The sequence below is a fragment of the Astyanax mexicanus genome, chromosome 3 (genome assembly GCF_023375975.1).
Source record: "Astyanax mexicanus isolate ESR-SI-001 chromosome 3, AstMex3_surface, whole genome shotgun sequence".
Taxonomy (NCBI): Eukaryota; Metazoa; Chordata; class Actinopteri; order Characiformes; family Acestrorhamphidae; genus Astyanax; species Astyanax mexicanus.
In genome coordinates, this window is record NC_064410.1 from 3,160,548 (window position 1) to 3,183,727 (window position 23,180).

The 23,180-nt window shown below is 38.8% G+C and overlaps 1 protein-coding gene across 5 annotated transcripts in view; it reads left to right on the forward strand.

The window, feature by feature from the left end:
• fam126a (family with sequence similarity 126 member A) overlaps positions 1 to 23,180 on the forward strand; it is a 58,482-nt gene that overhangs the window by 29,039 nt on the left and 6,263 nt on the right. For 3 of the 5 annotated variants that reach the window (XM_022668100.2, XM_022668099.2, XM_022668098.2), the window contains exons 2-10: positions 1,768 to 1,849; positions 5,145 to 5,246; positions 8,329 to 8,508; positions 12,464 to 12,544; positions 12,651 to 12,766; positions 13,901 to 13,996; positions 16,361 to 16,477; positions 16,686 to 16,773; positions 17,648 to 17,807. In XM_022668100.2, the coding sequence (XP_022523821.2) occupies positions 1,799 to 1,849; positions 5,145 to 5,246; positions 8,329 to 8,508; positions 12,464 to 12,544; positions 12,651 to 12,766; positions 13,901 to 13,996; positions 16,361 to 16,477; positions 16,686 to 16,773; positions 17,648 to 17,807 (991 nt within the window). In that variant the 5' untranslated portion in view covers positions 1,768 to 1,798. Of the gene's footprint in view, positions 1 to 1,767; positions 1,850 to 5,144; positions 5,247 to 8,328; positions 8,509 to 12,463; positions 12,545 to 12,650; positions 12,767 to 13,900; positions 13,997 to 16,360; positions 16,478 to 16,685; positions 16,774 to 17,647; positions 17,808 to 20,974; positions 21,298 to 23,180 lie in introns of all 5 variants that reach the window. The other 2 variants (XR_007438159.1, XM_049475724.1) reach the window with 2 other exon arrangements.

The following is a 23,180-nucleotide window of genomic DNA, read 5'->3' on the forward strand; positions in this document are numbered from 1 at the left end:
CGGCAGCAGCTTTGATTTACAGTGATTCTCTGCACCGGGGGAGATCGCTCAGATCACTTGTGCAGCTATTTTGCCGGCTGGGTAATCCAGTGTCGCGTGGGCGCGCGTGAGCTGCGTGATGTACGCCTCCGCCGCGCTGCCCCGCCGGCTCGGACGCGGCAGGTAAAGCGCTGTCATTATCGCTCGATTTAATTTGGAGCTCCCTGGAGGGGAAGTGGAGGCTGGAGAGTGAGTGCTTGTAGCGCTGCTGGCGTTAATCTGATTTTATTTATTTTTTTATTTTATATGCTACATTGCATGCCTGAGTGTGTGTGACAGCACAGCAGCGTGTATTAAATGGAATTTAAAGCAGTAGTGCGCTCCTGAAGTGGTGTTTAGTTTTATTTTGCTGTGCATTCCCACCTACACCTCCCACTTTTCACTGATACTTACACATTTTAAAGAGTGCCACTTAATCACTGTACATCAAGGGTGTCCAAACTTTTTTTTGTTGGGGGCCAGAAGGAGAAATATATTTGAAGTCACGGCCACAGACTCTGTAATAAAACAAATAATGAAATATACCACTTTAAATAATACTTTTTTCCTGATTATTTCATTTACAGATCATTTAACTTGACTTACTATCTTTATCTTTGACAGTGTTGTGTAAACTAAGATTTTTCAAATTGATGTTTAATTTCATGATGTCTCTTAATATAAAACTCCTTAATTACGGCAATTTTTAGACTCTCTTGCCCTGTTTTTCTGCACTAGAAATGCTCACTCTCTCCGCTTTTAGACTCTTTGGCCCGTTTTTCTGAGCTAGAATTGCGCACTCTCTCCGCTTTTAGACTCTTTGGCCTGTTTTTCTGCGCTAGAAATGCTCACTCTCTCCGCTTTTAGACTCTTTGCCCCGTTTTTCTGCGCTAGAAATGCTCACTCTCTCCACTTTTAGACTCTTTTGCCCCGTTTTTCTGCGCTAGAAATGCTCACTCTCTCCGCTTTTAGACTCTTTGGCCTGTTTTTCTGCGCTAGAAATGCTCACTCTCTCCGCTTTTAGACTCTTTGGCCTGTTTTTCTGCGCTAGAAATGCTCACTCTCTCCGCTTTTAGACTCTTTGGCCCCTTTCTGACACCTAGCTTTCAAACTTTGAATCTCACATTATAAAAACCTGCTTAACAGCGGGCTAACTTTCATTCTATTTCTAAAATACCCCTGCTGTACATCTGTTAACCCTCCTGTTAGGTTCATCAAATGTTCCCAGGTCGTTTTCCGCCTCTGCATGTTAAATTATCCAAAATATGTCTGAAAAAAAATCCTATTAAACACTGTAAATATAATCATTACAAATTAAATGACTAATTATTATCAATATAATCATTATTAAGTGCAATCAGTGGTGTTCCTTACCTAATAATGGAAATGGTTCAATTAGGATAATTAACTCGTTTTTCATAAAAAAAAAAAAAAAAAACATGTTAAAACTTTTTTTTAAATGTTTTGCTACTTAATATTTTAGAAAGACCAACATATAAAGCAGTAATTTTACATAAAATAATAATGCAGTTTTATTTTAGATGTAGTTTTTGCAGGGGGTGGTTGTTGCAAATATGTGAAGTGAACCATTTTCACGCTATATGTTTATTACACTAATTAAGGCAGACAGAAAAAGAATCAAACTTCTCTTCAAGCTTAGAAATTTCAGCCATCTCTCATGATAGTGTTTATTGGACATCGTTGTTCTGTGAGGTGATGAGTGACCCGATGGTTTCTTGTTCTCTGCAGATTGATATTTCCTCGTACCAGATGAAGAGCGATGCTGGCCATGGATCAAGGTGTAGTGGAGGAATGGTTATCTGAGTTTAAGGTCAGTCATACATTTTTGTTTTTGTTGTTTGTTTTTGATCCCCTCCTACAATGTTTTTCTTATTTTCCATCAAGAAAAGTGGGACCAAGAGCTTAGCAATAAACTGCATGAAATTAAGCAATTGTTAAGATTAGGGATGCACCGATACCACTTTTTCCCTACCGATACCAGCTTTTACCAACTGATACCAACTGTTTTATCCTGAATAAGATATAATGACCTGATTGGCTGCTCCATAGTTTCCGCCTTTTTTGAAAGATCTGTTAAGATGATTGGCTGCAGTAGATAATGATTGACAAGAAGCTCCTGTTGTCGACTTAAAATTATTCAATTGAACATGTAATGATCAAAATATGGTAAAAAACAGGAAAATCGTTAGGCGCTTTTCAGATTTTCTATTTTTATTCTTTATTACAAGATATATGTGCAGTGTTTCTTAAAGAGCCTGCACTGTTTACCCTGCTATTTTTTACTCCCGCATTACAAACCCGAAAATAGTATCGACCAATACCCATTGCCGATACCGATACTGTATTTAAGTGTCAGTATCGGCGCCGATACAGATACAGTATCGGTATCTGTTTCGGTGCAACCCTAGTCAAGATGGACAATCTACAACCACAACTCAAGATCAAATCAGACAATCTACTGCATAGGTCATTCAAAACTAACACAGACCCCTTATAACACATGACAAAATACCATCTCGTCACCCGTGCAAAATAACATATATATGATATAACCTTTGAAAACTGTACTCCATCTAGACATACAGGGGTTGGACAATGAAACTGAAACTCCTGTCATCATTTTAGTGTGGGAGGTTTCATGGCTAAATTGGAGCAGTCTAGAGGCTTTATTCTTCATTAATTGCACATTATTGCACCAGTAAGAGCGTGAAGAGTGTGAAGGTTCAATTAGCAGAGTAAGAGCACAGTTTTGCTCTTAAAATATTGCAATGCACACTATAACATTATGTGTGTCATACCAGAGTTCAAAAGAGGACAAATTGCTGGTGCACGTCTTGCTGGAGCATCTGTGACCAAGACAGCAAGTCTTTGTGATGCATCAAGAGCCACGGTATCCAGGGTAATGTCAGCATACCACCAAGAAGGACCAACCACATCCAACAGGATTAACTGTGGACGCTGTAAGAGGAAGCTGTCTGAAAGGGATGTTCGGGTGCTAACCCGGATTGTATCCAAAAAACATAAAACCACGGCTGATCAAATCACGCAGAATTCAATCTGCACCTCAACTCTCCTGTTTCCACCAGAACTGTCCGTCACCACAATCAATTATTGTGCTCTAAAACCAGGTGTTTCAGTTTCATTGTGCAACCCCTGTATAAAATCAAGTGTATGCCACAAATAGCCAAATTTGTGGCATATATTTTGATCTTTCTTTTTCCTCATGTTCACGTTCTGTTTGAGGAGTGGGGACAGATGGGTGTAGCAACGGCTCTGCCTGAAGCATATCAATCAGTCTCCTCCAACAGAAACACCGACAGTGTTCAGCATGCCTTTTCTCTGTCAGTCTCTCTCTCTCTCTCTCTCTCTCTCTCTCTCTCTCTCTCTCTCTCCCTCTCTTCCTCTCTTTTTGCATCTCTGTCTGTATTTCCTTTTGTCTTTCTGTCCGTCCCCCTCACTCTCTATCATTAACATGCACACACGCACCTCCTCAAGTGTTTATTCCTGCTGAAGTGTTTGGCAGAGCACCCTCTCCATTGTCACGTAGGCTGAGGTGGAAGCCCTGCTGAATGGTGGGAGGATGTCTGAAGTGAAGAGAGAAGGGAAAGGAGGGAGGGAGTGGGAGACCACACTGGCTGTGCTTTACTGAAACTTCATCCTTCTAAAATCCCTTCCACTCAGCGTGACTTTTGTTACTGTCCGTTCTCGTTTTTCCGCCCGTTCTTGGGCTCCCTATCTCCCAATTCACTAACTAGGGCAGTGGTAGTGTATTGGGTCGTGACCTTGACAACACAGGTTCGATCCCATGTGAGGAGCGGTGTGTTTGTTTATTTATTTATTTATTTATTTTTCCCTTTCTTCATGGGTTTACCTGCTTTGAATTAAACTGTTCTGCAATTGGGTTCAACAACTACAAGTACTAGTCTGTAGCATTCCATCCCATTACACTTAATTTTTTTTTGTGGCTGCCACATAATGGCTTGGAAAATATCTGGCCTAGACTTAATGTTTCTCAACCGGGGTGCCGTCAAAATATTCTGATGTTGCAGACATAAAAACGATAGTTTTGCAGCTCATAAGCAGCCTTATAAATTACGTCATTACTCACTGCTCTGTGGGCTTGCCGGTGTTGTGTCGAATTCAGCACCCCCGCCATGAAAAGCACCCTCTCTCGGGAGCACGTACACAGTATTTTTAAAACGCTTTAACTTGCATAAAAATGAGTGCCAAAAGATGTGGTTATCTCAGTCACGTTTACAAACATCACAAAGAAGGGTGCTTTTCTTGACTGGGTGCTGAATTCGGCACACCACCACCATATTTTTATTCTGTTCGCTATTATTCTGTTCTGCAGTTTGATTCTGTGTTGGCTGCATTTTCAAAATAAGTGGTGGCTGAGTTTTTATTCCTGGTATGAACTTTTTAGAATTTTACATTTCATTTGCAAATCAAGGGAGGAATCAGAGTCTGGAGGAAGAGTGGAGAGACACACAGTCCAAGCTGCTTGAGGTCTTGTGTGAAGTTTCCACCAATCAGTGATGGTTTGGAGAGACATGTCTGATATCTGCTGGTGTTGATCCACTGTGTTTTATTATCAAGTCTAAAGTCAGTGCAGCTTTGTTTTCCCGCAAAATCTTACAGCACTTCATGCTTCCCTCTGTTGAAAACTTGTTTTTAGAGATGTGGATTTCATGTTCCAGCAGGACTTGGCACATTGCCCACACTGCCAAAAGTACTAATTGGTCTTTATATAATAATTCAATTTTCTGAGACACTGATTTTTGGCAAAATCATCAACAATAAAAGGAATAAACACTTAAAATAGATTACTCTATATAATTTAGGAGTTCCACATTTTGAACTGAGTTACTGAAATAACGTACCTTTTCTCTGTGTGTGCCTGTGTAAATATATATGATGATAAGTGTATAATTTGCCACAGTGATTTGTCATTGTGCTTGTTAATCAGAACAGGCAGTCAATCAGACGTGCTTGTGAAAGTGTCCCTCAGCGCCGTCGCTTTTCCCTCCCCTCCAGACTGTTATTGCAGGATGTGTAAATGTTATTCTGTCTCTGACCTTCAACCACTTTGTGCTTGGTTGCAGACGCTTCCAGAGACGGCCATCTCCAGCTACGCTTCGTCTCTGAAGGAAAAGGCCTTGCTGGTTCCTGCAGTTTATAAAGTTATCCGGGAGAATTACAGTGATGTGAGTCTTGACCTTCATCCTTTACTTTTTTTATGCCTCAGGGGTTTCACTCTGTCTCTCACCTCTGTCAGAACTCATCTGTGTTTGGGTTGCTTATGACGTCACATCATGGAAGGACATATTTTCCAACACTTGGCCAGGGACAATCTACGGAGCCCCTGAAGGGACATTTGTGTATTTATTTATTTATTTATTTTTGGTCTAAATGTTTGACGTATTACGATTGAAATATCACGACTTTTGTCCTCAAAATATTAAGACTTTATTCTCAAAATGCCATACTGTACGTATTTTCTATATTTATTAAATTTTTCTCAATTTCAACTGCTTTTATTTTTATATATACTTAAAAAAAAAATACACCATGTCGCTTTAGGAGCTCTGTAACAATTCAATTTCTCTCTTAATTTTGCAGCATGTAAAGTTAAAATGCAGTACCAGTCAAAAACACACCACTTCTTATTTAATGTTTTTTGTTATTTTAATTTTTTCGATATTGTAGATTAATACTGAAGTCAGAACATATATATGCAGTGTTAAGCTAGCTTTTTTTTTTTTTTTTTTTTTTTTTTTCTTTTGCCTGCCACCACCCCCCCTCTTTGGAGGTCTAAAAATACTTTATTATTTATTAATTAACAAACCCCTCCTACATCCCACCACCCAAAAAGTAAAAGCAAAGAGGAAAAATAAAAAATAAATAATATATATATATATATATATTTGCATCTGTATTTCTTAGTTCTATAGTTTTTAAGTGTTTAATATTAAATCTTCAATATAGTACCTAAAACAAATAAAGAACAATAATGCAAATGTGTCCAAACGTTTGACTGGTACTGTATGTGTTCCTGAAATATTATGACTAATATCGAAATATGTCTTAATAATGAAATAATTACTTAATTTTCAAAATATTAAAACTTTATTCTCAAGATATTACAACTTTATTCTAAAAAGGCCATACCATGCGTCTTTTCTTTAAATATTACTTTTTTAACCTCAAATTCAACTGTTTTTATTATTAATAATAATAATAATAATATTTATTTATTTATTTTTTTTTTTATATAAAAGAGTGTTCCAAATTTTGTTAGGCTTCAAGGCCACTTTTCCTCTAGCCATGAAAGTGCTAAGCATAGGCTCACGGCTAAGGGATTGGGCCAAGGGGGAAAATGGGACAGGGCCTAAGAGAGAGAGAGATCGAGAGAGAAAGAGAAGAGAGATAGATAGAGGGAGGCTGGTGAACAGTCTGCTCTCTCCAGACTGGCATCAGCTGGGGTTCTCAGGGCAAAACTGTTTTTAATCTGTGCTTGATCCTGTGGCCTAAACACAGACCCAACCACTGCGAGAGTCTGTCACACCAGCATCCACTAGCACACCATCTGCAGTGACACACACACACACACTGTTTAAAACAGGCTGTAACACAATCATGCATGTAGGCATGGCCGCATTAGATCATTCTTCTTCCCACATAATAAAACTGACCATGATGGCTGTTGCTGCACTTTTGCCAATAGAATAGGAATATCTATAAAGATGATAAAAACAAACCTGTTAGCACCCTGCCTAATGCCAGGGATAGGTTAGAGGACTATAAATCCCCCAGCACAGCAACTTCTCTGAAATGATTGTACTTCGTCCAATATGTTGTTGAGTACAGGATGAGGAGGGGTGTTGATCATCCAATATGTGGATCTTACTAATGATTCTTGTGGCTGAATGCAGTCAGATCCTCACAGCAATGCTTTATAATCTAGTAGAAAGCCTTCCTGTAGAGCTAGTTACTCCAATGATTTCAGAAGACCTGTACCAACATGTGGGCATTTTGTGTAATGTGTAATGTTCTTATGTTAAAGCCATTTTTTTTTATATAATAGATAAATATAATAAATAAAATAATCACGATTTTAATTATGATTATTCACTGAATATTGTTGTAATTTTTAAGTGGTTGACACCTTTTTCTAATGTAATTGAATCTAATCTAATCTAATGCTGATTTAGACTTTTATTTACATAATCTCGTTTCGTTAATCTAGTTAATTTAGCTGCCCGACAGCGCTACACTGAGGAACCCTGAGTGTTCTGGTAAGCCAAGGCGGTATTAGCTAGTGGTTCGTACCACATAGCTTGTTTTAACACGACAAGCAATGCTAATGCTGTTCCAGCAGTGCTAGCAGGCTATAGGCCAATAATAAAATTACTTATAAAATTCTATCAAGGTTGCCAGGTCTGCAGTACATTTTGTGTTAGCTGAGGAGTTTGGGATGTGCTGGTTTTGGCTTATCCTAAATGAAATTCTTGTTGCTGCATGCAATCAGATCCTTACAGCAGTGTTACAAAATCTAGTATAGAAAGCCTTTACTGGACAGTAGAGACAGTTACTCCAACAAAAGCAGAATAAACTATTTTTTTATTTATGACTTATTTTTTTTTTATATATATATCCCACATTTCTGAGAAATGCTGAATGAGAATGTGTCCTATATTTTGTAAAATATATTAAAATCATTATTTGTCATGTATTAAAATATAACTGTTTATATCCATTGTTTTAATATTATACTAATATTTTCTACATTAATCAACAATAAATCTTGTTCTAAGTAAAGCAAGACATTTTCCTTCAAATATATCAAAGGAAAAATAAGGACATAAGGTATCTTGACCTTGCTGAGAGTGTTTGAATGCAGAACGCTGGTCTCATCACAGTTAGCAGCTGTCTGACCCTCAGGAGCTGAGGAGTGCCAGACGGCTCTCTAGCCTCACGGTGTTCAAAGGTGGCCCACGGTGAACCGTATGCGACGCATCACGACACGCTGAGCATCCTGTGGGTGATTGTGAGGAACTGTAGTGTGGCGTGACCTCGGTGCTTCAGTGTGGGCTGCCGGGAACCATTGTGTACAGAACGGAGAAGACAAATTACTAGACTCCTGGCTTTTTGTGTGGGAAGGTTACAGGTTTGAAAGGCATGTTGTGCTTATATAAGCCTGTGTGATGTAGGATGAAATAGGATGTAAAGCCTTAGTCATCCTTCTCTTCCTCTCTCCCTCCCTCCCTCCTTCTCTCTGTCTCGCAGCTCCTGGAGCCAGTATGTCACCAGCTCTTTGAGTTCTACCGCAGCGGGGAGCCTCGTCTCCAGCGCTTCACCCTGCAGTTCCTGCCTGAGCTGGTGTGGAGTTACCTGTCGGTCAGCGCTGGCCGGGACCCCCACTGCAGCGGCTGCATCGAAGCCCTCCTGCTCGGCATCTACAACCTGGTCAGTGGGTCTTAAGTGTTGAAGCATCTGTATACAGAACTCCTCCACCTTTCCACCTTCTTTTTTTCTCCATCTCCAAAAACAACAACAAAAAAAAAAACAGAGCTAAATAAACATGAGATTTAGAAAAGGCATTTATATGTCCACATGTTGTTTAAACATGGAGAGTACTGATATTTAGTGAATAAATATGTATACATCTGTTGTGATTGGGCACTTTTGGAGACACAGACCAAGCTTCTTCTGTCCCCAGCACATTGTGTAATGCAGTACTGTTATAAATTAACGATTAGTCGACAATGAAATTTGTAGTCGACAAATTGAAATAATCACCATGGTCGATTATATCGACTAATCGTTGCAGCCCTATTTCACATATATTGTTGCTTGCACACATGTATTAAAATTGCATTCACCTTTACCTGCATCTTAATTTTGGTTTATTTAAGAGACTGATACTGTTAATAATTATTATTAAAGACGTTTGTTTGCACAAAGCACAAATTGCATTATTGCTTTAAAATGTCTTATTTTCTGCCTTGCCCTGTCTGGTTTCTTCTGATTTTCAGAATTTGAGGAAATCAAAACACTGAACATTTGACTTTTTGACATTTGAATCCAAACTGATTAAGTGCTGCTTTCGGTTTAGTTATGCCAATTTCCCTCCCATTCAGCTGCTACTCAGCTGTATATCCCCCTGACACTAGTGATGTCACAACACAAGACAGGAGGGAAAACTAGCGCACGCCTCCTCCGACACATTTGAAGTCAGACTCCGCCTCTTTTTGAACTGCTGCTGATGCAGCATTGCCGAGCAGCATCAACTCTCTAACGCTCGGAGGAAAGCGTAGCGACTCTGTTCTGATACATCAGCTCACAGACGCAGTCTTGTGCTGATCAACATCACCCTAGGAGTGATGAGGGGAAAGAGCGCAATCTACTGTACCCACCCAGAGAGAGAGTGCAAGACCAATTGTGCTCTCTCGGGGCTCTGGCAGCTGATGGCAAGCTGGACCACTTGGCATCCTCTCCATCATATTGCCTATCTTTCTTAACTGTTCTTTAATACCTGACTTAAAAATTATACATATATACTGCTTTTGGGAAAATTAAAGAATTTTAAGTTTTTCACCTTATAGTGCAAAAAATATAGTTTCAAGTGTCATTTTGGGTGTGAACATTAAGCCAGTCCATTTCAAGAATAGTTAACATGGGAAACGCACAATAGGAGGGTTAGATGAGATGCTGAACATTTGATGTGAGAACATGGATTAAGGTGGATTAAGCTTCATCACTCCAGAAGACACTGTTCCACTGCCTCTAAGCCCAGGGCTGGGGAGCTTTATACCCTTTTAGTATAGATGTTTGGCATGCTGGGCATGATGACCTTAGGCTCTCAGAGCGTCCTCTTCTATTGAGTCTGTACATTCATTAACTACAGGCATTACGCACTTCAAATAACTAAGATTAAACCACATTAAATCACTTAGGCTTATTTACATTGTGTTCCTTGTCTCTGTTCTGTTGGCAGTGCTTTTTATTAGAGTGAGATTATTCCAGTGTCTTACAGTAGCTGAGTTTATTAATTACTAAGGGATGTCTGTAGACACTTGGATTTTAGAATGTTATTGAAAAGTTACTTTATTTCAGTAATTCAGTTCAAAATGTGAAACTAATATACAGTGTCTCAAAAAATTAGAATATTATTTAAGACCAGTTGGTACTTTTGGCAGTGTGGGCGGTCTGCCAAGTCCTGCTGGAAAATGAAATCCTCCAAACCATCACTGATTGGTGGAAACTTCACACTAGACCTCAACCAGTTTAGACTGTGTGTCTCTCCACTCTTCCTCTAGACTCTGCTCCTTTTGATTTACAAGTATAGTATATTGTGTTTTCCTGGAAAATCTTACAGCGCTTCATGCTTCCTTCTACTGGCCTACTTTTTATGGAGGTGCGGATTTCATTTTCCAGCAGGACTTGGCACACTGCCCACAATTTTTTCTGAGACACATTTTTTGTGTTTTCATTGGATTCAATAAACGCCTAAAATAGATCAATCTGTGTGTAATACATCTATATAATATATGAGTTTTACATTTTGAACTGAATTCCTAAAATAAAGTAATTTTTTTAATTATTATTATTATTATTTTGAGATGCACTAGTGCTGATTTAAGGTTAGTGCAGCTGGAAGGTCTGTAGGCAGGAGAAGGAGTTGGAGGAAGCCCAGAAGGGGTGTCTCTGTCTGGGGCCTTTTATAATCACTCCTCCACCTTCTCATCTCCCCAGAACCCTGAATAACAGAGTAGGTCATCTGCCAATCAAGCGCTATCCGCTGTGTCTGGGGGCGTTAATCATCCTGACATTATCGGCTCTGCGATCGCCTGCATGCCCTGGGGACTGCGGGCCAATGGGTGCCTCGTGTCAGATAAAGGCCAAATGCGGATGTGTTATAGTCACAAATACACACAAGCATCCAATCAGTCTTCGGCGTCTTGGGAGAGATTCTGTCTCTCTCTCTCTCGCTCACACACACATATATACACACACACACACACACACACTTGCTGTCAGTTTGTATTTTGTGGATCCGCTGGCCTCTGGGCCACACACTTGGCTGGCCATAATAGCGCACGGTGCCCTGGAGGGGGAGCCTCCTTCTGTGGGGTTTCAGTTCAGATACAAAGAGCCATTGTTTGGGTTGGTGTTCAGCATGCACGATTTTGCAAGGCATTAGCCAGAGATTAGCAGTTGCACCAGTGCTTCAGAGGACTGTTGAAATCTGTTGAAATCTGAACAGAAGCCGTGTCTCGGTTGCATATCCAGTTGAGTTTGTGTGTCTTGGAAATACCAAAGCACTGACTGCAGCAACACGTGCACGTCTGGTTCTGGTGGTTCCTCACATTTCAGGCTTTTAGATGTGGAGTAAAGGAGTTAAAGTACTGTAGTAGTCATGGGTGGGGAGGTGGTGTTGATTTTCTGAAGGCTGAAGGCTTCTGTGGTTGAACAGGTCAGACTGGCTGGTCATTGTTTCTTTGTGATGACTGAGCGCATGTGACAGTTAACTGAGTTAAGGAAGTACAGTATGTACAGTACGTTTACTGAAACCTGAGCTAGAATCAGATACTACAGAATGTGTTTTTGAGGTGCCTTAAGCCCTATGCGGAGGGTCCTCTGTGATTTTATTCCCATCCGGAACGACCATGTACACGTTTTTAATCTAAAAAGACACTTGAATAATTACAGGCTTCATTATCTACTGTTTTTCGCTGAACTCTAAACTCAGTTTCTTCATTTAGAGTTTAATAAAATAGATATTTGTCCACTGCCACGCACCATAATTATACTTTGGGCAGGTGTTTCCACGGAGATCCATGTAAAAACACAACAGCGAGTGGAAATGGAGGATCTACTGAATGTGATGTCACGTGACAGAGAGAGAGCAAAAAAACAAAACTCACTGGTCCTCCTGTTTTTTTCAATTGTAGTCTGGATGCAGGAGTTTAATCACTAATTCCATCCGGATAGGGCTTATATGTGTGTTTATTCCAATATACTCCCCTCTGATCGACAAAAAAGCTAGCGCTGCGGTTATTGGCTAATGGTAATGCTAATGTTGCTGCACCTAGCCTTAGTGCTGGAGAAACTTCACAGAAACTCAACCTTAAAATGCTGTACTTCAGCTGTGAGTGGCTTTACTGCTCCTTAATACCTGACTGGTAAAATTCATACGTAAAGCGTCCGGATTATAAGGAGCAAATTGGGAAACTTAAAGCATTTTAAGTGCGCCTTATATTGCGTAAAATACGGTAATTATCTTATTTGCTGGCTCGTCTGCTCATAAGTGCACCAGACTCATCATTCACCTATGCCAAAATAAACACATATTTATGAATGAATTGATTAAATCATTTAAAAATGATAATTCTCATCTGTTTTAACTTTATTTTTGCAGGAAATAGTTGATAAAGATGGTCAAAGCAGAATATTGACCTTCACCGTCCCCTCGTTATCCAAGCCATCAGTATACCATGAGGTAGGTTTAGTGAACATGTTCTTTCTCACTCTCTGTTTTTCCAGTAATGTCCGACTCTAGAGCTCTTAAAGTCATTTTAAAACACTGTGTTCCTTCCTTCTGCCAGCCCTCTGCGATTGGTTCCATGGCCTTAACCGAAGGAGCTCTGGCCAATCACGGCCTGAGCCGAGTTGTTTACAGTGGACCCCACCTCCAGAGAGAGACGTTTACGGCACAGAACAGGTGTGGCTGCTCATCAAACATTCATCATTTTCACTGAACGCTTTCATTTGCTCCATCTATTATTAACGCATCAATGAGGACTGTTTATGCAGGCCGTGGCCTGTGTGTTGCTGTGCGTGTTGTGTGGTTGTGTGGTTGTGGTGGGGTCCTTTAGGTCCTGACTATCAGTACTGAGGCTTAATGGACTATCTCTCCATTCGCATTAGCTTCAGAGTCAAATGCAGCAGTCTGGGGAACATATATACAAGCATTTAAAAAATTAATACAAGACATCTGCATATAATTCAATATATAAATTGCAGATAGATTTTCATACTTGCGTAGGAACCCTGCATATGTATGGCATTTTAATTTGACACATTTTCAGGTCTGAAAAAGTATGAAAAGTATGGAATAAACAATTTGTTGTCAAGACTAGTAATAGCAGTCTTCTAGTTCTATTTTCTACAACATAAAATTAAGAATAATAATTAAAAAAAAGAAATACAGCTCTGGAAAAAAATCAGTTCAGAGTTCAGTTTCTGAATCAGTTTCTCTGATTTTGCTATTTATAGGTTTATGTTTGAGTAAAATGAACATTGTTGTTTTATTCTATAAACTACAGACAACATTTCTCCCAAATTCCAAATAAAAATATTGTCGTTTAAAGCATTTATTTACAGAAAATGAGAAATGACTGAAATAATAAAAAAGATGCAGAGCTTTCAAGCGTCAAATAATGCAAAGAAAACAAGTTTATATTCATAAAGTTTTTAAAGTTCAGAAATCAATATTTGTTTGAATAACCCTGGTTTTAAATCCCAGTTTTCATGCATCTTGGCATCATGTTCTCCTCCACCAGTCTTACACACTGCTTTTGGATAACTTTATGCCACAGCTTGGTTTGATGGCTTGTAATGATCCATCTTCCTCTTGATTATGTTCCAGAGGTTTTCAATTTGGTAAAATCAAAAACTCATCATTTTAAGTGCTCTCCTATTTTTTTCCAGAGCTGTATATGCATTTAAATAACAGTGCTTGAGTGAAGAGTCTCTTGACGCGTGACTCAACTCATTGACCTTCAGGGACAGCCTTAAAGATGTATGATTGATGCTTTACCGTGCCTGAGCTTAACGATCTCTAATTCTGTCTTAGGTTTGAAGTGCTAACTTTTCTGCTGCTGTGCTACAATGCTGCTCTGAGCTACGTCACCAGCTCGTCGCTCCAGTCTCTGTGTCAGCTGAGCTCCAGGTTAGACACACACACACACACACCGCCTTTAGCTTTGATTGCAGCACACATTCTCTGCAGCATTGATGATGGTAGAGTCTGACCACTGCACAAAGCAGCTCTTCTCCATCCAGCACATCCCAAAGATTCTCAATGAGGTTAAGATCTGGACTCTGTGGTGAACTCTCTCTCAATCCATGTGTGAAAATGATGATCTCATGCTCCCTGAACCCTGAACTCTTTCACAATTCCAGCACCATGAATCCTGATATTGTTATTCTTGGAATAAAAAGAAAAAATAAATCTATTGATGGAATAACCTGGTCTATATTCAGTATATTCAGGTAGAGTCAGCTGACCTCATTCTTTCAGCACATACTGTTGCTGAACCTAAACCTGCAGACCAACTGCAGCATCAACCCCACATCATTTACTTAGACAAATCCCATCTGAGATTTAAGTATCTTGACGGTTTACATTCTTAAATATAAGTGATCTGTATCTGTGTGTAATGTGAACAAATCTGTATCCCTGAAACACCGTCTCACATGCGCCTCACATTAATACCTGTATAAACGTCTCATTCTGCACCAACAACAAAAAAAACTCAAATTAGAGAGACGAGAGACTCGTAGCTTTATAAAGGGAAATGGATGAGTTAGCATCTCATATGTGGAGCATCTTTTGCTGGAGTGGAGAAACAGGAAACAGCTGCTTTGAAGTTCATGCTCAGGTCGAGGAGGTGAAAAAAGGACAGGCGGTTTGCTTTTGCTGTTTTTTTGCAGCTATAGCTGCACAGCTGCACCAAGAGACTGAGTGTGGGTACGAGAGAGAAGCAAAGTAGCGCTAGCTCTAATGCTAATGTGTTGAAGCAAAAAGACGCATGAATTCCGCATCAATTAGACCATTCACATTCATGTCGCATGTCCATGGATCTGATACGTATCTGATTTAGGACCACTTTTAAAAAATGACTTAAATCTGATTTGAAAAAAATCGGATTTGTCACGTTCACACAGCCATGAAAAAATCTCAAATCAGATTTAAGTCACTTCAGCCTGGTAATGTGAACATAGCTTTTGACCATATCCTAAAGAAACACTCATACACAGCAAATAAAAGGATAATTTCAGGCTAAGATATCACTATTTTTAATTTATTAACACAGAATAAACTTGAAATATAATGAAAGAAAGGAAATGCATACTAATACTATACTTAAAATCCATATGTCCTCATTTTTAACCCAGCACACGAGCAAAGGCAAGTTGTGCAATAAATGTACAGTAAGTATTTCCTCATATTTGGCTTTTGGCACGCCCTCTCCTGCACAGTGATCCACAGTCAGGCGCACAGGGAGGCCAGCACAGCTAAAGCCTCTCTTCCTCCTATCCCTTCTGATCCTCTTAAAGACTTGAACCTGGGAACAGCTCCAAGCCTCCTGCTGGGCCCCATGAGCCAGCACGGGGCCTGCCATTGGTCTTTTCCCACCCTGATTACAACAGCTTAATCTGTGTTGCGCAGCCGAGCAGAGAGCATATTGAACAGCCTGAGCTGTCAGAGAAACAGTGGTCAGAGAGAGCAGAGATCACCACACACTCTGCCGCTGTGCTCAAACACAATACTGAGCCGGCCAAAGGTCCCTCCCAATCTCTTTTGTGAGGGCTGATAACGGGACACATGACTGTGTCTCACTGTGCAGGAGTGTTAGGAAAAGGTTGGCTTTAATTGGGGACTTCGTGAAGACCCGATGAATTTAAAATCAGACAAACAACAGAATTCATACCTGAGATCAGAGACTGTAAAAAAAGATGGACGCTGTGTCTCCGTTCCCATTCATTTAATGAAAATGAAGCCAAAATCTAGAGACCAGAGGAGGGAGAAAGACTGTGGAGAGACTGCTACTCATTTGAATAACCCCGCCCCTGAGGGCTGCCTCGAGGTCACAGGCTGCAGAGCGGAGCGGAGCTGACGGTCTGTTATTAGGGCCCGCCCATAACCAGCCGTTTTACAATAACCACACCTTTTTGAATAGAGCTGAATAAAGTATTCTGAAAAAAGAATTCTGTGGGGATATAAAAATGTAACAATATAAGCAGAGGTTACACTAAAGCTGCTGCATTTAAATAATGGAGGTAGAATTACAGTATATTGGGGAAAAGAAAATGTGATTGAAAGTTGTCTGTTTTGCCATTGAAACCTATGGGGATGGGTAGGTGGGGTTACACAGCTTTCTGCAACCGAACAGCAGGGGGCGCCCGACCTGTGGTGGCTTCACTTTAGAGAGACGATGCTCTGTCCAGCTATACACAGTCTATGCCTGTGTTACCTGATTTAAGTCACTTGATTTAATGCTCTTGACTATGTTCTGATTTGCCCCCTTAGGGTTTGTATCTGCGGCTATCCGAGGCAGCAAATGCGGCGATATAAAGGTATCAACAGCAGAATGATGGTGACCTCAGAGTTTCTGGTACAGCTGATCACAGGAATCCACTTTGCCCTGTAAGTTATTTTATCAATTTTCAGTCTTAAATATAAAAAAAAAGCTACTCGTTTTTGCAGCGATTATCCACCTTACTTTGGTCACCAGCGCGTCCCGCAGACCAAAGCGTGCATATTTTCTAAACATTTCGCCAAGGACTGAGCTTGTACTGAAAAAAAAAATATATATATTTTTCTTTAATTCTGTTGGTCTCTCTGTTTCCTGCAGATGTAATGGAGAGACAGAGCTGGGCTCCAAAGCTCTGGATGATGTGTTATACCGAGCCCAGTTGGAGCTTTACCCAGAAGCCCTGCTAGTGGGTTCACTCTCCGCCTCATTTGATGGAATTGTGCAAATCCAACCATTCTTATTCTTCTTCTTCTTCTGCTTCTTTTTCTTCTTCTTCTGCTTCTTCCTCTTCTTCTTTTTCTTTTTTTTCTTTTTCTTTTGCTGCTTTTTTTTCTTTTCCTTCTTTTTCTTTTTCTTCTTCTGCTGCTTCTTTTTCTTTTACTTTTCCTTCTTTTTCTTGTTTTTCTTCTTTTTCTTTTGCTTCTTCTTTTGCTTCTTCTTCTGCTTCTTTTTCTTCTTCTGCTTCTTCTTCCTCTTCTTTTTCTTTTGCTTCTTCTTTTTCTTTTGCTTCTTTTTCTTTTGCTTCTTTTTCTTTTGCTTCTTTTTCTTTTGCTTCTTTTTCTTTTTCCTTCTTTTTCTTTTTCTTCTTTTTCTTTTTCTTCTTCTTCTTTTGCTTCTTTTGCTTCTTTTTGCTTCTTTTTCTTTTCCTTCTTTTTCTTTTGTTTCGTCTTTTTCTTTTTGTTTCTTCTTTTTCTTTTGCTTCTTCTTTTTTTTTCTTTTGCTTCTTATTCTTATTTTTATTATTATTATTATTATTATTTATATCTTTAGAATGCATTAATTCACTGTTGTGCAGTACTTTAGTAAGCTATGCTCACATGCCATTCCATAACCATGCAATCAAGCCTGGAATCAGTGCTTTTGTTTAGTCTGTTGTCAGAGTCTTATCAAATGCTTTGACTTTGCTTTTCCTGATCTTTTATGGCCTTTTTATTGTTGTTCATTTGTTTTGGCACATTGCACTGCAGCACAGTCACGTCTCTCTAAGATCATTTATGAGCTGCTTGAATTATGAGATCTACTCATCTACTTAACTCTGTTTTTGTGCATCAATCTTTTAGGTGGGGAACGCCATCAAGTCCACGCTGAAAGGAGCGGCTCTGAAGTCGAATAAGGAAGGCACGAGGTCTATCCAGGTCGAGATCACGCCCACCGCCTCCAGGATCTCCAGGAACGCCGTCACTAGTCTTTCTATCCGCGGACACCGCTGGAAACGGCACGGTGAGGAGGGACGCGAGCCGGCGTGCGCCGTATCACGGCAACTGTAGCCGTAGCCGTTACCGCGGCGGCCGCTCGCCGTGTAGATCTGCAGCTTCGTTTTTGCTCTTTTTGCCCCGATGACGTTGATTTAGGGGGTTCCCGACCACGGCTTCTCCTGTAGAGCCCACCTTACTGATCACAAACCACCACCGTGCTGCTGAGGGATGTGATTCAGTCAGTCCATTATTCCACTGTCTGTCTCTATCACAGATCATATATCACATCCACACAGACACGCCCTCATCTGCATTCCCATTTCCATACCGACGACGTTTCACTCTGTGCTGTCTTTATCAGAATACTGTGCCTTTTAGCGTCTCGTAACTGAAAAATAATACAGAAAAAAGCAGATTACACATTAATTATATTTCCCCAGTTAAATCACTTCATATGCATGTCATGTTTTAGAGAAAATTGGCATCTTATTTCATAAATACTAAAATATTTTAATTACCAATTAATTACATTTTACCATGACAGAGTGGAAAGGTTAAGCTTTACCCGAGCTAAGTATGTTATAATAAAAAAATTAATATTACTTAATACTTCTTCTCCCTCTTTCTCTTCTTTCTCTTCTCTTTTCTTTCCTTCTTTTCTCATCTTCCTCTTCTTTTTCCACTTCTTCCTCTTTTTACTTTTCTTCTTTTCTCATATTTTTTTTTCATCTCATCCTTTCTTTTCTCTTCTGTTTCTTTTTTTCTTGTCTTCTTTCCTTATTTTCTTCTTTTTCTTTTTTTCCCTCTTCCTTTCCCTCTTTCTTTTTTCTTTGCTATTCTTTTCTCATTCTTCTTTTCTCAAATTCTTTCTCTTCTTTTCTTCTTTCCTCTCCTTTTTCCTCTTCTTCTTCCTCCTCTTCGTTCTCTTCCGTTTCTTTTTTTTTCTTCTTCAATAATAGGAATTTTTGGACATTTTTAAATGGATTGGTGTTTTTATAAAAATAGCTCAATGAATAATTGGAATGCTTTAATTTTTAAGTGTTTAAAACTTAAAAAATAAAAATATATAATTATTTGAAAATTGTTATATAACCACTTAAAAGAATATTCAGCTTACACAGGCAAAATTGCAACAAATTCGTCTCCATATTAAAGAAAAATATACAGAAAGTACTTTAAAGTGGTGGCTTATGTTCCTCTATTTGTAATATTTTTTGTTTGTTTGGAGTAATTGTGTAAAAAAACATTGTTACACAGTGTTTTTGTATGAATTTAGACATTTACACTACGGACACAAAAGGCCTGTTATACTGATACTGACCCTGCAGTGATGGTTAGCATTATCCCTAAGCTACAGTAGCTGCTTCTGTTATCTGGTTAGTTATCTGCTGCTGGATTTGGCACTGTGGTTGGTCACAGCTGTGTTAATCTGTGCTGTGATGAAACAGGGTACGGGCAGCTGGCATATTCAAGCCTGACATCCATTAGAGCCTGTCTGACTCGCAAAACACACTCCAGTAATTACAGCTCAGTCCTGACTCTCAGCTGCCCTGCTTTAATTAGGGCATGTCCCGAAGAACGTGCCAATTACGCACAGCATGCAGCCCTTTATTTCTCTACTTTAACTTTAAACTTTAACGCTGAAAACGGGCAAAGATTTTTCTTTGAGCACTGAATCATGGTGCGAGTGTTTGCATAATAATTACACAGCGCTTCAGAAAGTAAAAAAAAACAAGTTGACTCAAATGCCTACCTTACGTTTCAAAATGTCACTTAGCCGCCTTCACACCATTAATTCCCTTTAACTTGATCCACAGTAATTGCAGCTCGTGAGAGAGGTTCATAAGGACCCCTAGGTTCTGTTCGTCTGCTGTTGTCACTTTTGAAACTTATGATTTTCAGATTATGATTATTGTTATTATTTAAATTGTCTTTCTATGATTTAAAGTTTATTTTCAAGTTCATGTTCATTTCAACCATCATATGTTTTGTGTTAGGCCTGTCACGATAATTATGTTACTGATTTATTATATAATATATGGGAGTGAGGTCAGAAATATATATTATTGCTCATTGTGTTTACACAAGTTTTTTAACCAATCAGGCTTTTTAGCTCTCATTAGAAAAACCCCAAAGAAATGTGAGATATGACTCATGAGGGAAAAAAACTCATATATTAATGTTTTTGTAATTAAATCGCACATGTGCGCTTTCATGTGTGGCCAGTGTTGATATGATTTGATTACCATATTTTTCACACTATAAATTGCACGATGAACGTCTATTTTCTGGTCTATTCTCATATATAAGGTACATCGGATTATATGTTGCATTATGCAACGCTAGCAAGGAACAGAGGTGTTGCCACGTTTCCTTCTAATTGCAGCAGGTCTCACCGCTGAGTGGGGAGGTAACTTAGTTAAGTAAACTAAACTATAACTCTTTAAAAAAAATTTTTTTTAAATCACACAAGCGCTGGATGTGAATCTACACAGATTTCTCTCATGAAATCTGTTTATTTGGGTGAGTAAAGCACTTCCGTTTATTATTTACAGTAAGCTTAGATTAAGTTATTAGCTAGCAGTTTGTCCCACGTAGCTTGTTTTAATACGGTAAACACAGAGACTACGGTCTGATATACTCGCACCTGAACGGAGAAAGAGCTATCGCGTGGTTAGCGGCTAATGCTAATACTGCTTTAGTTTCTGTGCTGGAGAACTAAACTGAAACTCCTGCATAACTCTTTACTTCAGCGGAGTGGCTTTACTGCTCCTTAATACCTGACTAGTAGAATTTATACATAAGATGCACTGACTATTTTTGGAAAAATTAAAGGATTTTAAGTGCACCTTATAGTGCGAAAAATATGGTGTATTAATATTTGTGTTGTATATTGGCCACCCCTAAACTGTTGCTTTTTTTTTTTTATTATTATCTTCTAAACTATAGTTAATTAAAATATTTTTGCTCTTTAAAAGAGTGTAACTGCTATTTTTTTTTTTTTTTTTGCTATTTTATAATTATTATCTGTGGCATAAAATGTTCTTGCCAAAATTTATCATTTATATACATGATTACACGATTTCCAAGACACAATATCAATATCGTGACAGGCCTAATATGTGTGTGTGTGTATATATGTGTGTGTGTATCTCATGCGCATGTATATATGTGATGTCATCCTCCCCTCAGAGTCTCAGGAGAACAGTGTAGACTCTCCGGACTCGCCTCCGGTCGGGCCCATCCCCTCCATTAGTGTTACTGGGGTGAGCGGCGAGAGGGTGGCCAACGGAGAGGCGCTGCGCGGCAGGACGGAGGGCGAGCCGCTGGTGGGCACCACTGAGGTGGGGGTGGACCCTAGAGGTCAAGAGGTCAGGAGACAGAAGTCTGTGCGGAGGCACCTGGAGGACGGGACGCCCTCCGCGGGGAGGGTCCACTTCTAGAGCCCCTCCCCCCTCCACACACACTGCCACCTGAAACCCCCTCACCCCTCCCCTCTCCCCTTGGGCCCAGAGGTACTACGTGTGGGGCGTGGGGGCGGAGCTATGTTTTGGCTTGGTTGTGTGTTCTGGTGGGCGGGGCATAAACTTCTATTATTTATTTTTTATTTTTTTTAATTTATTTTATTTTATTTTTTTTTTCGTTTTGCATACTCTTGCTTGGCATGATGAAGTGTGCCTGCAGATCCTACAAGGAAATACAAAAAAAAAAAAAATAATAATAATAATAGTAATACAGATTGTTTAGAAGTAGGCCTGGAATTTATACATGAAAATAAAAAATAAATAAAAAAGACTATTATTCCATGTTATTTAATATCTATAATTGATATATGTAAATATAGCAATGAAGTCATTAACTCAACTGAATTTCAATTTTGTTGACCATAAACAGCTCTGAAAAAAATAAGAGAAAAAGAGACCACTTAAAAAATGATGATTTTCCTTGATTTTACCAAATTAAAAAATAATATATTATAAAATATAAAAATAATAAATTAATATAATTAAGAGGAAGATTGATGATCACCAGGAGTGGCATAAAGTTATCCAAAAGCAGTGGGTAAGACTGGTGGAGGAGAACATGATGCCAAGATGCATGCATCTATTTAGTTTTTTCAGCCATTTCTCATTTTCTGCAAATAAATGCTCTAAATGAGAATATTTTTATTTGGAATTTGGGAGACATTTTGTCTGTAGTTTATAGAATAAAACAATAATGTTCATTTTACTCAAACATAAACCTATAAATAGCAAAATTTGAGAAACTGATTCAGAAACTGAAGTGCTCTCTTAATTTTTTCCAGAGCTGTATTTTATACACATAATCAACAGCGTATTCAGCAGATTAAGAGTTAATTAATGTGTTTGTGGTTAACGCTGTTAGCTCAGTGCTGGGGCATTACCCAGTGGTTGGTGCTTTAGCTCTCAGCCAGCATGTTAGCATGCGGTTAACACGTTCCCCCGCGGTCAGTCGGTGGAGCTTGAAGAAAGCAGCTAAGCGAATTAGTGGCGCTAAGCTGAGGTGGCTGAATCGTTACACCTCGAATAATTAAGTGCATTTCCTAATGCTTTACGTTTAAAGTCTGAATTAGGTTTTAAGATTTGAACCCTGAAGAAAACAATAGACTTTCTGTGTTTGTTTGGAACTCTGGTCCAGTTCTGTAATAAAAAATAATGACTTGCAGCTGTTTTTTCACATTAGTGACCTGAGATGATCTGATGTGTCTAATAAAAAATAAAAAATGATCAATTAATTAATGAACCTTTATTTTAACTCGGAAGAACATTGAGGGCAACCTTCATTTTCAGTGTAGCTGAGTATTTAAAAAAACAGGGATTGACATGATTTAAAAAAAATAAAATAAAAACTACATTTAATCATTTTAAAATAACAGCAAATAAAAGATAAACAGTTATAATAAAATAATACTGAAACTTTGTTTAATTGATAAGACATTAAGAACAAAATAAGATGCGATTAATACAACACAAACAGGTAAAATTAAGCTAAAACTAACTTTTACATAGTACAATAAAAAATAAATAAACTCACAAAAATAAGAATAGAAAACGAATTAAAATAAGGTAAAAAGCAATAATAAAAAACTATACAAAATAATGAAAGAACTAAAATAAGAAATAAAAGTTAATACATAAATAAGTTAAGTAAAACAGGTACAGGCTGACTGAAGGGTGGTTAGATATTAAAAGTTTAAAATGACTGAGCTACACCAGTAAGCTGAGTTTTATAGTTTAAGAGTTTCCTGTAGTGAATTCCAGTTCTCTGGTGCTCTTTAGCTAAAAGCAGATTTTCCCAGTTCACTAAAAACTACAGTGTATCTGAGTGTTAACTGTAGTTTAAAGCATAAGACCCCAAACTGTCACTATAATTGAAG